We start from the raw sequence: 15,016 nt of genomic DNA on the forward strand, positions 1-15,016 counted from the left end.
CTCTGGATTCTCTCAGGCAATGGGAGCGAGAGAGTGAGCGGTTCAGTTCTTTCAAAAGATGTGATTTTTCCCAAAAGATACAAGCCGAAGCCCTTTTATACCCTCCTACCTTAGGGACCATACCCAATGGTTATTGGGCCTCACGGGCCTTAGGCCCATCATCTAAAGCCCGTGATTGCATTGGGCTCAACACATAAGGTGACCCATACTCTTAAAACGAACATTAAATCAAATGTCTATAATTCGAATAGCTTAATCATGAATCATTGATTAAGAATGTGTGAGTCCATATCTTAACAATAAAATCATGAAACAAAAATAAACTATGATCAAAATTTTAAATTTCTCAATATTGAAGATTAATTAATTAAACAACCCAAGTTGAAATTTTCTCTTTTGAGGAGTTCTAATTATAAGTTTCCTTTATGACTTTCAAAGAAATGTGTCTCAAAATCATCCTGTTAATAGACAATTTGTGACCACATTAATTTTGATTCCCGTACCGCATACCCCACTAATAGATAATTTGTGATCACATTAATTTTGATTTTCATACCACATATCCTTTTTAAGGCGCTTAGATCAAAATATTACATTTTTTTCATTGTGTTGTTATGAAAAGACTTGTTCTGATAATCATTTTTGTTTTGGATTTTGCTAGAAGTTAGACTTGAAGTTAAAGTAATGATTTTAAGAAAGATAATGTTAGTATCATAAAACTTTGTTAGTTTATGTCTTGTTTGGCTTACATTTATTTTTTTTGAGTTTTAATTGTTAAATTCAAAGTAAAAATTAATGTATTTTTTGAAATTTTTTATTAAATATGAAATAATATTTTATAAAAATCAAAATAGTCAAAAAGGTGCAAAAGCCTTTATTAGGCTTAAAAAAAACTTTGACTTTTTAAAAATAAATTCAAATTTTCAAACAAAGAAAAAGCTTTGTTTTTTTATTTTTTATTTTTCAATTGAAAGTCGAAAGTTGTAAGAAGATTCATTAAATGCCTTTTATGCGTTACAAAAAAAAAAGAAAAAAAAAAGAATTTGTCCATAACTGGATTTCACACGTAGAATTCAATGCAATGCATGCATCCATCCGTACCCAATAGTCAACACCTACTAAAGTAAATGCCGAAATTTTGCTTCGTCAACCTTTATTATAAAAATAAATTTTATTTTATTTTTATTTAAAAGATTTCTACAAAGAAAATTTATATCATTTTTAAAATCTTTACTATTTAATACAATTTTTAAAAATTACTTTTTGGTAAGTGTTTTCTAAAACATTTTAAAATAAAAATCAATTTAAAAACTTAAAATATTTTTAATTTATTTTCTTATATTTTTAAAATCATTAAATAGTGATTAAAAAATAATTAAGAAAATATCAATTTTTTTAGGGTATAACAAAATCACAAAATATTATTTTCTTTTCCATCAATTACAAAATATTAAAATATTTTTTTAATCAACCTGTCACTCTCAAAAGGTAATATTGCATGGAGATAGTAACATTATTTACTATAAATAAATATCTTTTAAAATTTTAAATGCAATTATTATGATCCATTTAGTATAATTAATAGACTTTAATTCAAATTTTAAATTAATTTTCCATTATTGTTATTATTAAATTTTTTTTATAACATGGTTTTACAGTTTAAACATTTCTTCATAACTACCGCCAGGCAAGGTTCTCTCTACAGTCTTTGTGTACGGAGACATTCTGATTTCTGTCTTTGAATCTTTCAATATCTCTTCCCTGCTCTTCAAACCCACCACCCTAAAACCCTCTGTTTTTCTCTCTATAAAACCACCCGGTTTTCCCTATGCGCTGTGTTGAATTCAGTATAAAGTGAACCCATCAACAAGAAGTTGTTTGCAAAGTGAATTCATGGAGAACTTGTCTCTTATTCTGTTGTTGTTTCTGGGTTTCTTTTGCTTTGTGGAGTTCACATCCCACGCGCAAGATATACCGGAAGATGAAGGTACCAACTCTGGAATCTCACATTTTCTTTCTGTTTCTGGGAAAGTGGAAGTTGGGTTTTGTGTGTAATGTGTTGTTGTGAGAACAAAACGAGGGGAGGGGAAAAGAAGAGGATTTGGTTTTGGGACTTGGGTTTTTCATAACAGTCCTTGGTCTGTTTGTTTTTGTCTGAGAAAATGAAGGGAAGCGGACGGAAGAAGCATTGGGTTCTCCTGGATTTCTCCTTGTTTGGGATCCGAGAAAACAATGCTCCTTGTTACTTGAATTTCGAAATGGTTGTTCGTCTGCATTAAGCTTTTCATTTTCCTTTGGGAAGTTTTTTTGAAAAAACAGAGAACACCATATTCAAAACAGTAGTGTTGTTTTCTTTCCTTTTCCCATTCTTTTTCTCTGCAACCAAACGGGGTCGGTTACGTTATTTTGTTCTATGTTTCAGTTTGAATGAATTTACGCCGTGAATATAGATTACTTCCTAATTTGGGTCCCTGAAGATTCAATGAACGAATTGATTATTTTAGCAAAACTTTCCATTTGGTATTGAAAATTTTCATTTCAATGTTGAGAAGACAGTCATTTTTCATACAAACTATTCAATTATTACAAACAATCTTTGATTTAGTCCCTTTCCATATTGTTCACCCGTGGTCTTTGGACCCGCAAATTTTTCAAGTTGAGTAGTGAGACTTTCTAGATGTAAATATCAGAAACCTCCTCCTCTGGTTTCCTAAAATATCATCTAAACCCTCGAAATTTTAGGGCTTTAAATCCCAGCTCCCCTGATTCCCTTATTCAGGGCTAAGTCTCAGTTTTGCCCTTTGCCCCTATTGTTTGACTTGATAATATCAGCATTGGGTGATGGTTGAAATGGCCATATAATTGAATTCGAGGGCTCTTAGCTTTCTTTTAATATCAAAGATACCCCTAGAAGAATAAGAGCTTCACGAGAGTCAGTGTCAGTTTCCCTGACTTAGACATAAATACGACATCTCAGTTTTGCCCCTGCCCCTGCCCCCTGCCTCTTATTTTTTAACTTATGCATACTAATTATTGGCTAAGGGAATAAAATGGTCATATAATTGTCGTTAGCTTTTTTATAATATTGAACTGCCAATGATGAACTATAGGAGTATCATCTTCCATGCTTAAGAATTTCACTTGATTTTGAGTGAGGGATGGAATGGTCACACAGTAGCAGTTAAGGGTCCCCATCTCTCTTAGGCAGGTGATATGATGCCAACCGACACAACCTCAGCAAAAGTTATAATATTTACCACATGCTATAAAGAGTGTTAGTGATATTATATAGAATTCAATGGGGTATGGGGGGTTTTTAAACCTTACCATATTCAGCTATTTTTTATTGTTGTCTGGATATTTTGGGTATTAGATTAGGCATTGATTTTTTTCCATATGAATTCAATATGGGCCAGATAAGGTTGGGTGGTCGTGGTTCATTTTTAGTTGACTGATTCCTTGGGTGACATTGTAATGTGAAACCAACTAATTATAGATGTAGAAAGGCAAGAAAAAGAATGTCATTGACATGAAAAGAATAGCTAATGTAGTGCGTTTGAAAAAGCAATACCATGATGCTTGTCTTTACTTCCTAACTTTCTAATCCCCAGATCCTATTAGGAAGTAGGAACATATATGCAAGTCAAATCCACACAACATAAATTATTGGCTTCTCCTAGTAGAAGTTTGATTACTTACCAAAAACAGAATTTAAAATTTGGTAATATTATAAGTTTCTTTAAGATTGAAATTGATTAGAGGATTATAATCTGCATTATCACTTATCATTCTTTTTACATTTATTAATGCACATTACTGAGCATTTTGTACTTTCTTTGTGACAGTGAAAGCTCTTAACACAATATCCTCCAAATTAAATATATCTGCAAAATTAAATAACAGCTATTGGAGTGTCAGCCAGTCTTCTTGCAGAGAGGGTCGAGATTTCAACGTAAACATCACATCAGAGATTCGAAGCCTTGTCACCTGCAACTGCACTTTCGTCAACTCCACTGTCTGCCATGTGACAAACATGTATGGCTTTCTTTTCTTCTTCTTAAGTAATACAAGCACTAGGGTATGTAAAACTTAAATCATTCGCAAATGGGCTGACATATATTGCTTAAATGTATGTAACCAGCAGATTAGATAGTTGTGTAAGTATGTGCTATTGGGATGGACAAAACTCCTTTTTAGACCAAAACTTTGATGATCTTTTACCTTAATTAGTATACTTCATGTCACTACTTTGACTGTTCCAACTTTTGAAAATCAAATCAAATCTTTGTTTGTAACTGTATCATATTTGGCCTGAGCATATTAAGGCAACTACCAACCTTAGTTATTTTTTCTTGTGTATTAATTTTATTTTTCCTTTCTCTTATTCTTTTTGCTTCATTTTCTGAATTATAGCCAGCTGAAGGGTCTTAATTTGACTGGAGTTTTACCTGCTGAATTTGGAAGTCTTAAGTATCTGCAAGAACTGTAAGTGACATATGTTTCTCTACGTTGGGAAGTCAATTGAGAAAATGATTTGTTAGCCTTGGTGGTTCATTGAGTTTGATTTTGAATTTGTTTATTTAATTTGTAAAACAAATTTCTCAACTCATCAAAACCTTAATCCCTACTAATTGGGTTTAGCAATGTCACTAAGCTACAGAGATCGATTTGAACATTCTATGATAATGAAGTTATTGTTGCATTTCAATTAGAACAGAACATCAGCCCATTGGAAACATTCATACACGTACAATTTTCTTAGAACATGGTGTCTAGTCTTCTTAATCTTTTATAGTTACATGAATGCTACCACAGATGCCAACCACCTGATGTGAAGTCTGGTTTCTTTTTATTCAGTGATCTTGTGAAGATAATAGATTCTAAGGCAGGTTCTTTTTTTATGAACAGTGATCTCACCCGCAACTATTTCAATGGATCAATACCTACAAGTTTCTCTCGGCTTCCTCTTGTTAACCTGTAAGTTCTTATTATTTGCATCTGTGAGGACTTTTCTTTTTCAGCAATTTACTGAGCAGTTACTAGTTGGCAAATCTGTACCTTTTGGAATTCTGCAGGTCCCTTTTGGGGAACCGTCTATCTGGATCAATTCCTAAGGAAATTGGTGGTATTGCTACACTTGAGGAGCTGTGAGTCATGAAACAGAATTCTATGTCTATTAGAGCAATGAAACCTGAAACTTGACCAGTTCAAATTGTCTTTCCCAGGATCTTGGAAGATAATCAACTAGAAGGACCACTTAATGAAAACCTTGGAAATTTGGGCCGTTTGAGGAGACTGTAAGACTGCTGTTCTTATTCCTTTTTCTTTATGTGCTAATTATTATTATTTTATTTCAGATTATATTTTATTATCTGAAATATAGAAAGGTTGGATTAAAATCCTACTACTAGCAAAAATATATTTTCCAGGGAATTCATAGGACTATCTATTTTTGCTTCTGCAGCCTTCTCTCTGGAAACAATTTCACAGGAACGATACCGCAAAATTTTCGCAATCTGAAGAATTTAACTGATTTGTAAGTGATGAATATCCGGGAATTTTATTTTTGTTTTTATTTGTTTTTTTGTGCCAAGTTTTTCTGAACTCCATATACCTCTTGCAGTAGGATAGATGGGAATAATTTATTCGGGAAAATACCTGATTTAATTGGGAACTGGACCAAACTTGACAAACTGTAAGTATGGTACTTCTTTTCATTTATCTACTAAATCTTTGGCACTTAGAGAAATTCCATACATGCTTGATTTAAATTCTGGTGTTACTCATAAGCATATTAAATTTTTGCAGGTTTCTTCAAGGCACATCAATGGAGGGCCCCATTCCTTCGACTATATCCCAGTTGAAAAACTTAACTGAGTTGTGAGCTTGCATTTCACTATCTGAGAATTTCTATACTCAGTTCATGATTTTATTCATGGTGAAAATTCAAAACTAGAAATATAAGTGTCTAATCTGTTCTGGTGGGTTTTGGTTGTCAGGATGATATCTAATTTGAATGGAGCAAGCATGTCTTTTCCTGATTTGCAGGATATGAAGAATATGACAAGATTGTGAGTTGAAGATGGATATATTTTATAACAAGCTGCATTCGACTTTTATTTCATTTTGGTCCCACCAACTTATCAAGTTGCTTCTCTTATTTGTTTCGTTCAGGGCACTGAGAGATTGCTTGATTACTGGTCAAATCCCTCCCTATCTTGGAGAAATGAAAAAATTAAAAATCTTGTAAGTTGTTTTGGATTGTAATTCTTATAGAGATGTTTGGTTGTCTGAATTTTCTATCTTATGCTCATGGTCTAAAAATTCCAATTAAGCTGACAAAGAATCTTTGTTGAGTTGATTTTTTTTTTTCTGATTCATGTTCATGTAAACATTTTCCTTATAGAGATCTGAGCTTCAACCGACTGACCGGTCAAATTCCCGAAAGCCTACAGAGTTTGGACTCTATAGATTACATGTAAGTTAAATATTTGTTATAAAGTATGTCTAAGCATCCATAAACTCAACATTTTACTTATTTCTCAGCTAGTATTCTTTGTATGCATCGATAACTTGTTTAATTTCAACTGAGAGATGATGCTATCTGTGTACAGGTTTCTGAATGACAACTTGCTAAGTGGAGAAGTACCCAGAGGGATATTAAACTGGAAAGAAAACGTGTTAGTAATTGTCAAAGCTTTTTATTATTTTTATTTTGGCTATGAAACTGTTCATGTCTTGTTAAAATTTTACATACGATGTATTGTTTTTCTAGTTGTGAATCTCCCATTCAACATCATTTTCCAATCAAGGAATACATCACTAATGCTATAACAATCTCTGTTGCAGTGATTTATCTTACAACAATTTTACAGGATCACCTCCATCTACTTGCCAGCAAAACGATGTGTAAGTTTCCTTCTGTATCTTACTTCTTCATCCCTTATTTTTTTCCTCATCTTTTACAAACTTTTTGTTTTTCTTTTCCAACAGGAGCTTTGTTTCCAGTTATTCATCTTCAAAGAGTAGCACGTAAGTTCATTCATGTTAGGACATACTTATTTTATTTGTTTTTTTTATTTTTATATTAGGATTAAAAATGAGACTGAACGAAAGTTCTATTTTGTAGAGTACAATGGTGCTTAAAGAAGGACCTCCCGTGCCCTGAAAAACCCAGATGTAAGTATTGAAACCCATCGCACTTCCTATTATTAAACGGCAATGAAGAATTTTCGTTCCTAGCCACTTATAATTCTTGATGAAAGTGTTGTCTGCCATGATTCTGATTAAGTTAACTTGCAGATCATTCCTTTTTTATCAACTGTGGAGGAGGCAAGATGAGTTTTGAAGGGAATGAATATGACAAGGACGTAGATGGAAGGGGTGCATCACATTTTCTTGCTGATTATTTAGAAAGATGGGCTTACAGTAGTACAGGGGTTTTCAGCAAAGAAGACACTGCTTACCTCGCCAATAACACATCTCTGAAAATAATCGGCCCAGAATTCTACCAAACAGCTCGCGTTGCTCCTAACTCACTCAAGTATTATGGGCTTTGCCTACAAAAGGGCAGTTACAAAGTGCGGCTCCACTTTGCTGAAATCATGTTTACTAATGATCAGACCTTTAGTAGCTTGGGGAAGCGCATTTTTGATGTTTCAATTCAAGTAAGTGAAGGACCAATTCTCATTATCACAGTTCAGTTTGCGGTTTGAAATCTTGATTCTTGAGGATTACTAGAAAAATTGTCAACTATCAATCCAAACATATGAAGTATTAACTTGACTTTTCTACAGGGGAATGTAGTTTTAAAGGATTTTAATATTATGGAAGAAGCGAAAGGTGCTGGTAAGGGCATTTATAAGGACTTTGATGATGTTCTCGTTAATGGTAGCACTCTGGAGATCCACTTATACTGGTCAGGCAAAGGGACCAAATCTATTCCAGTAAGAGGTGTTTATGGACCTCTTATATCCGCCATTGCAGTGACTCCAAGTGAGATTATTCCCTATTCTGGGTTTTCTACTTTTCCTGCTACTACCTTGTCATGATGATATATCTTACTCTCCTTGTATAGACTTTGATCCCAACGCTGGGCTATCTGTTGGAGCTATCATCGGCATTGTAATGGCTTCATGTGTGGTCCTTGCGTTCATTTTGGCACTTCTATGGACGAAAGGTTACCTTGGAGGAAAAGACCTTGAAGATAAAGGTGAGATTAATTTGTTTCCATAAACCATTTTTTTGTTAGTCTGCCTCTTCACAGCTCCAGACTGGTCATATTTCAGCCCATTCTGTCTTCCAAGAATAAAAATTTAAAGTAGAAAAGAGAAGTAGCTCTGTTAATTGTGCCTATACAAACATTTTCTGCATCTGCTTTTTTGTTCAATCTTTGTTTGTCCTTGTTACAGAACTCCGTGCTCTAGAGCTGCAAACCGGTTATTTCAGCTTACGACAGATCAAAGCTGCTACAAATAACTTTGACTCTGCAAATAAGATAGGTGAAGGCGGATTTGGGCCTGTTTACAAGGTAGGTGCTGATTTAATTTGCTTCCCTCTATCAGCCTGTCAACCTTACAACATTCTGTAGCAACATTTAGTTATGCATGCATGCTAAAATCAGTGAAGAAGAGGGAAAGGAAATACTATTCTGCAGCTGTCTCACATTTTATTGTTTATCTATATTTATGATTCTGAATTATACTCTGCTTGATCTTAGGGTGTCCTGTCGGATGGTTCGATAATTGCTGTTAAGCAGCTCTCCTCTAAATCAAAACAAGGGAACCGAGAATTTGTAAATGAAATAGGCATGATATCTGCCTTACAACACCCAAATCTTGTGAGGCTTTATGGTTGTTGCATTGAAGGAAACCAGTTGCTGCTAATATATGAATATATGGAAAACAACAGCCTTGCCCGTGCGCTCTTTGGTAAAAATGACTTGCTTATATTTGTATTCCATTCTATAAATTTTCAAGAATGAGTATCATGAGTTTAACTCTTTCTTTCTCTCCCTTTATCACTTCTAGGTCGTGAAGAACACCGTTTACATTTGGACTGGCCAACAAGAAAGAAGATTTGTTTGGGGATAGCAAGGGGACTCGCATATCTTCATGAGGAATCGAGATTGAAAATTGTTCATAGAGATATAAAGGCAACCAATGTGCTTCTTGATAAGGATCTAAGTGCTAAGATATCTGATTTTGGTTTGGCTAAGCTGGATGAAGAAGAGAACACCCACATCAGCACAAGAATAGCTGGAACAATGTGAGTTATTTTTTAGCTAATTCCTCTTTTTCTGATAGGCAAAAAAATTCATTAAATGCACTTAACAAAAAGCAATCTTGATTGATGTAAAACTTAATTCAACTGCTAATTTTTTAAATTTTGAACTGTTAGTCATCCTTTCATTTGTGAACTTGGTAAAGTAGATCACGAAAAAGTTCAGAAAACTGGAACTACCATTGTGTTCATAGCACAAGGGTTGGAACTGTTTATATGAAAATCTGAAATTATTGAAAAAAATTGAATCTGGATACCTTCATCTTATTTGGTTTTATGATGTTTTCTCCATGAGATAATTTGTTATATGTAACTGCATATAGATTATGAACCTTCATGATAAAACCCTTCATCCAATGGAATTGGAACTTTTTCCTTTGATTTTGCTGTCCATTAAACCCAAAAAGGGTTTTCTTCTTTGTTGGTCTTAAAGAAACAGAATTTAGTAAGTTTGTTAAGTTTCTGCAGTAGCTTCATGCATATTCAGAAAATCTCGCTTCCTGGACATCGTTGATCAAACTTTGTTCAGTGGAAACCAGTGTGATTAGTTCTTCTTGCTCTCTTTTCAATGATAATTTTCTTCCAAAAGGATGCATGTTCATATAATCAAAAGACTCACCATTCAGATGCTGATTTTTTTTTTCCAGAGGATATATGGCTCCTGAATATGCAATGAGGGGTTACTTGACTGACAAAGCAGACGTATACAGCTTTGGAGTTGTTGCCCTTGAGATTGTCAGTGGGAAAAGCAACACCAATTACAGGCCAAAAGAGGAGTTTGTTTATCTTCTTGATTGGGTAATTTTAAATTTTGTCAACAATCTTTCTCTCTGTGCAATCTCTCTTAACATGTATGCCTAAGTGTATATTTCATGGTTTTGCAAGTAGCTATGAGAAAATGAAATGTTTTTCACTTTCTACATTGAATTGCAGGCTTATGTCCTACATGAGCAGGGAAACATTCTGGAACTCGTAGACCCAATTCTCGGTTCTAACTACTCTGAAGAAGAGGCGGCAAAGATGCTGAACTTGTCTCTCTTATGCACCAACCCATCTCCCACTCTCAGGCCATCCATGTCTTCTGTAGTGAGCATGCTCGAAGGCAAAATTGCTGTCCAAGCACCAATAGTCAAGAAGAGCTCAATGAACCAGGACATGAGGTTCAAAGCCTTTGAGAAGTTGTCACAGGACAGCCAGTCTCATGTCTCAGCATTCTCCCAAGAAAGCCAGGTGCAAGGCAGCATATCAATGAACGGGCCGTGGATAGACTCCTCTGTTTCCCTTACCAGCAGAGAAGACACCCGTGACCATTCTTCATCAAGCAAGCTCCTTCCAGAACTCCCAGACCTCTACGACGTACATCTAGACTAACCAACAAAAATTCCCAGGTATACCAAGAACACCTTGAAGCTCTTCTTGTTAAAATTCTTCTGCAAATGATGTTTGTTATATGAAAAACCGACATTGGAAGCTATTTCTGTTTGAACATCTGCAGATTCTTATACAAAGATGCACTTCATTTACCAGTATTAATTGAAGACTCAGATGACGGCTTAATTCAATGCACAGAGCTGGAACTGCTGCCAGCCTCAATGGTTCAAGTTCAACAAGACAGAAGATTGGTATGGTTGATTATTCAGATTTATCCATAAATTTTCACTTTTGTATGACAGTATAATGTATTATTCTCTTCTTGAAATGCTGCTTGTAATCAATTTGATAGCAAATCCAAGATGGTAGTCCAAATTCTTGCAAATATTTTCCTACTTAATGATATAGAACTATAGTCAGTTTTTCTTGGCATCTTCACATGTCATATAAGATCTTGATTTTTTTTTTCTTTTTTACTTTTTGGGTAATGGGAAATCCACTCAATAGGGTGTTTCTTTTGGTGAAGCAAAATTTTGGGTGACATGATTCTACTCTTTTACCCTATATCGGGAACTTATATTTCATTATAATGTGATTAATTATCTATTGTATTAATAGGAAGGTTGCCAAAAAAAGAAGAAAATCAAAGAGATTTCAAATTTCGTAAGACTTTTAAAGCGCGTTTAGGAATGATTCTAGAAAACATTTATAGTATTTTTAACATTTGAATGATAATTTTTTTAAAGTATTTGAGCGTTTTTTACAGTAATTTTAAGAAGCGTTTTTAACACCTTTAATGCTTGAAAGATACAAGTTTTTTAAGTGTTAAAAAGTACTAAAAACACTTCCTAAAATTCCTATCAAATGCACTTTAAAAAAAATTAAAAGCGTTTCTTAAAATTACTACCAAATAGACTTTTAATAAATTTGCCTCCATAATTTTATACAACTTTATTGATAGTATAATTTTATTACTCTTTCCCTTTTCCATCTTCTTCATCTTTTCTAAAAAAAAAATTTCAATTTATAGGGTAGTGAATTTTAATACTCATACAAATTTGTATAAGCTATAATCATATTTTTGAATTTTCTTAGGGAAGTTATATCACACAAGTTAAGATCTTGAATGTCATAATTTGAGTAAATCCAAATTTACTCCATCAAGCTTGAAATATTCCTCATAACCTCTTATGTAATATGATTAAAACATATTCTCTTGTATTTAAAATTATCAATTCAACTATTCATATGTTCATGGCCAACCTCAAGGTTGGAGGTTACTTAGCCGGTTCCCTAATCCGCTTTGAAAGATCCGTCGGCAACTCAGCCTTCAGTGTAACAGAGTCCCTATGCTATGTTTGGTTCTTATAAAATTTGAAGGAAAATGTAAGGGAAAGAAAATACAAAAAAAAAGTAGAAGAAAATAAAAAGTGAAGAAAAATAAAAAAATGGATTAAAAGTTGATAAATTATTTTTTTTGTTACTTCAAACTCATTTTATTTATTTTAATTTATCAATATAAAGATTAAATAATTTAAAAATACATAAGTTTTTAATTAATTTTAATTATATTTAATTTTTTTTAATATTTTTTTATAGGATAATCAAATATAAAAAAATAATTTTTTTTATATTTTTTATCTTTCCTTATTATTTTCGAAACCAAACATAACCCTAGTTGTTCATAGAAGCGTTGGAGCATGGCTGGTTCCAACTCATCCTCTAAAGGATTCAAAAACACTTTCTAGTCAACATTATCGGCCTTCTTCCTTCCTCTTTCCTTTTTTCTTTTTAATTGAAAGTTGAAAGTTGTAAGAAGATTCATAAAATGCCTTTAATGAGTTAAAAAATAAAGTAAATGCATGCATGCATCCATATCCAATGGTCAACACCTACTAAAGTAAATGCCTAATTAAATTTTGCATCTTCCACCTAAATATAAAATAAATTTTAATTAATTGAAAGATTTCTAACTACTCTGAAGAAGAGGCAGCAAGGATGCTGAACTTGACTCTCTTATTCGCCAACCCATCTCCCACTCTCAGGCCATGCATCCATGTCTTCTGTAGTGAGCATGCATGCCCGAAGGGAAAAATTCCCAGGTATACCAAGAACACCTTGAAGCTCTTCTTGCTAGAATTCTTCTGCAAATGATGTTTGTTATACGAAAAGCTGAGATTGGAAGCTATTTCTGTTTGAACATCTGCAGATTCTTATGCAAAGATGCAGTTCATTTACCAGTATTAATTGAAGACTTAGATGGCAGCTTAATTTCATGCACAGAGCTGGAACTGCTGCCAGCCTCGATGGTTCAAATTCAACAAAAGATAAGATTGGTATGGTTGATTATCAGGATTTATCCATAAATTTTTATTTGGGAAAAACATGTTTATGAAACAAAAATAAAATAAAATAAAATAAGTCATAAAATAGGAGTTCAAATTTATAAAATAATAATTTCAAATAATTATTTAAAAATAATTAACATTTCCATATGTTTTTTTATCAAAGACAATATTTTTAATGATACTATTTTTTAATTATATAAATATTATTTTATTATTATTATAGATATTACCTTTATTTGTGAGTATATAAAATTTAAATTTTTTTTTAAAATATTCCTATTTTATAATAATATCTATATAAGTGTGTGAAAGCTCATTTTTTTAAAGACGTGTTTTAATTAATTTGCTCGCAACTTATTGAAAATGAAGACTTTGTCATGATGAAATAATTTTATTTTTATTTTTCTTCGCTTCATCTTTTCTAAATAAAAAAATAAAAAAATATTAATTTGTAATAGTCTTGAATTTTAATACTCCTACAAATGGGTACAAGCTATATGACAAATCAATTGACAAGGTGACAAGTCAAGGCAAATGTGGGGTTTTTTTTGAAGTTTTCAACATATGTAGGGCTTCAATCTCTCTCCTTTCCATCTAATTATTGTACTTTTTTTTATTTGAAATTCTACGTCAACAAGACTTCTTTGATTTTCATCCTTATCCAAACCCCAAAGAAAATCAACATGCAAAAGCAAACAAACTTTTTCCTTTCAACCAAACACTTTTATCCATTAAAATGATTTCAATTTAAAAATATTTAGTTACCAAAATTTTAATTATATTTGTAAGAACACTATAAATTTTAATGATTAAAATATTAAATTACACATGGATATGAATTAAATAGTACTAGGCTTAATTAATCCCTTTTTCCCAAAGAAGCTTAAATCTTCAATAAAAACGGTTGTGTTAGTGTTGAATTTATATTTTATAATATGAAAAAGAAAAGCAAAACAACATGTGGTTTTGAAAACTTAATGTCGGATTTTGACAAATCTTATGAAAATTCAACATGGAAAAACAACAAAAAGTAAAGTACAAAGCTTTAATGCAATTAATGATAGCTTAGAAAAGTCAGCCCGCGAACCATCCTTCCAATGGGAGCTTTGAAAATTTGTATATACTTCACTAATGTTTTATTTTTAAAACCTTTTTTTTGTCTTTTATAGGTTTTTTTAATTATATATTTAAAATCTAACGAAATACTAAAAATCTATTTGATAATTATTTTCAAGAATAATTTTTTATTCTTCAAAATAAAAATTAAAAAACAGATTTAATAATATAAAAAAAATTTGAAATTTTTTTTCAATTTTTTTTACTTATTTTGTAAGAATGGTTTTAAATAATAATTATAGATAGGAAGAATAAAAATAAAATTTTGATATAAAAATTATTTTTAAAACATATTAAAAATAATAGAAAACAATAATAATAATATTTATTATTGGTTCATACATTTGAGATCAAATTTATAATTTAACATGATATCGAACTCTTAATTTATCATTTACCGAGAGTACTCTTGAGGTTAAACTTCACTACTATTTGTTTTCTATTTAAGGGTTTTAGGGTTTTATATCAAACTGGTTTGATACTCATCTTTCATCCATTATCAACCAGGCAATAAGTTAAATTATTTTGTAAAAGGGTCATTTGTGGGTGTTAAATTTTTGTGGCTTTTGAAGGGAATTTTCTTGAAATAGTATGAATTTGAATTTAAGAAAAGCTGCAAGAAAAAAAATAAAAATAAAGGGTTTGTAGAGATAGAAAGGGAAAATTTTCAAATAATGCAGTTAGCATTTAATTCCCTTTTTTAACCATAATTTCATTGTTTATATCTAATCTCATTTTTAGGTATCTTAATCCATTATTTATACAATCATCTAACAACCTAGATTTTACCATATATTTTTTTACGACATTTTCAATATCTTAATTAACTTTTTCTAAAAATTAAAATTTTGGGTAAAACAACTAAAATAAAATTAACTTCTTTCTCTAAAAGTAGATAC

General features: G+C 31.9%; 1 protein-coding gene across 2 annotated transcripts; it reads left to right on the plus strand.

The window, feature by feature from the left end:
- Positions 1-1,694: 1,694 nt before the first annotated feature.
- Positions 1,695-11,085, plus strand: LOC100243601 (probable LRR receptor-like serine/threonine-protein kinase At1g53430). Of its 2 annotated transcripts, none has more exons than XM_010645794.3 (25): positions 1,695-1,987; positions 3,846-4,035; positions 4,414-4,485; positions 4,909-4,977; positions 5,076-5,147; positions 5,226-5,297; positions 5,465-5,536; positions 5,624-5,695; positions 5,809-5,880; positions 6,000-6,071; positions 6,175-6,246; positions 6,407-6,478; positions 6,615-6,680; positions 6,850-6,909; positions 6,994-7,032; positions 7,130-7,179; positions 7,303-7,667; positions 7,797-7,995; positions 8,078-8,212; positions 8,412-8,530; positions 8,720-8,930; positions 9,030-9,267; positions 9,930-10,080; positions 10,216-10,670; positions 10,778-11,085. In XM_010645794.3, exons 1-24 carry the CDS (start codon positions 1,894-1,896, stop codon positions 10,651-10,653), a joined length of 3,072 nt encoding a protein of 1,023 aa, XP_010644096.1. In that variant the 5' UTR covers positions 1,695-1,893; the 3' UTR covers positions 10,654-10,670; positions 10,778-11,085. The 2 variants fall into 2 exon arrangements, with proteins under 2 accessions (XP_010644096.1, XP_010644095.1); XM_010645793.3 differs by having other exon boundaries at positions 10,810-11,085.
- The last annotated feature ends 3,931 nt before the right edge of the window (positions 11,086-15,016 follow it).

This window comes from Vitis vinifera, chromosome 19, assembly GCF_030704535.1.
Source record: "Vitis vinifera cultivar Pinot Noir 40024 chromosome 19, ASM3070453v1".
Taxonomy (NCBI): Eukaryota; Viridiplantae; Streptophyta; class Magnoliopsida; order Vitales; family Vitaceae; genus Vitis; species Vitis vinifera.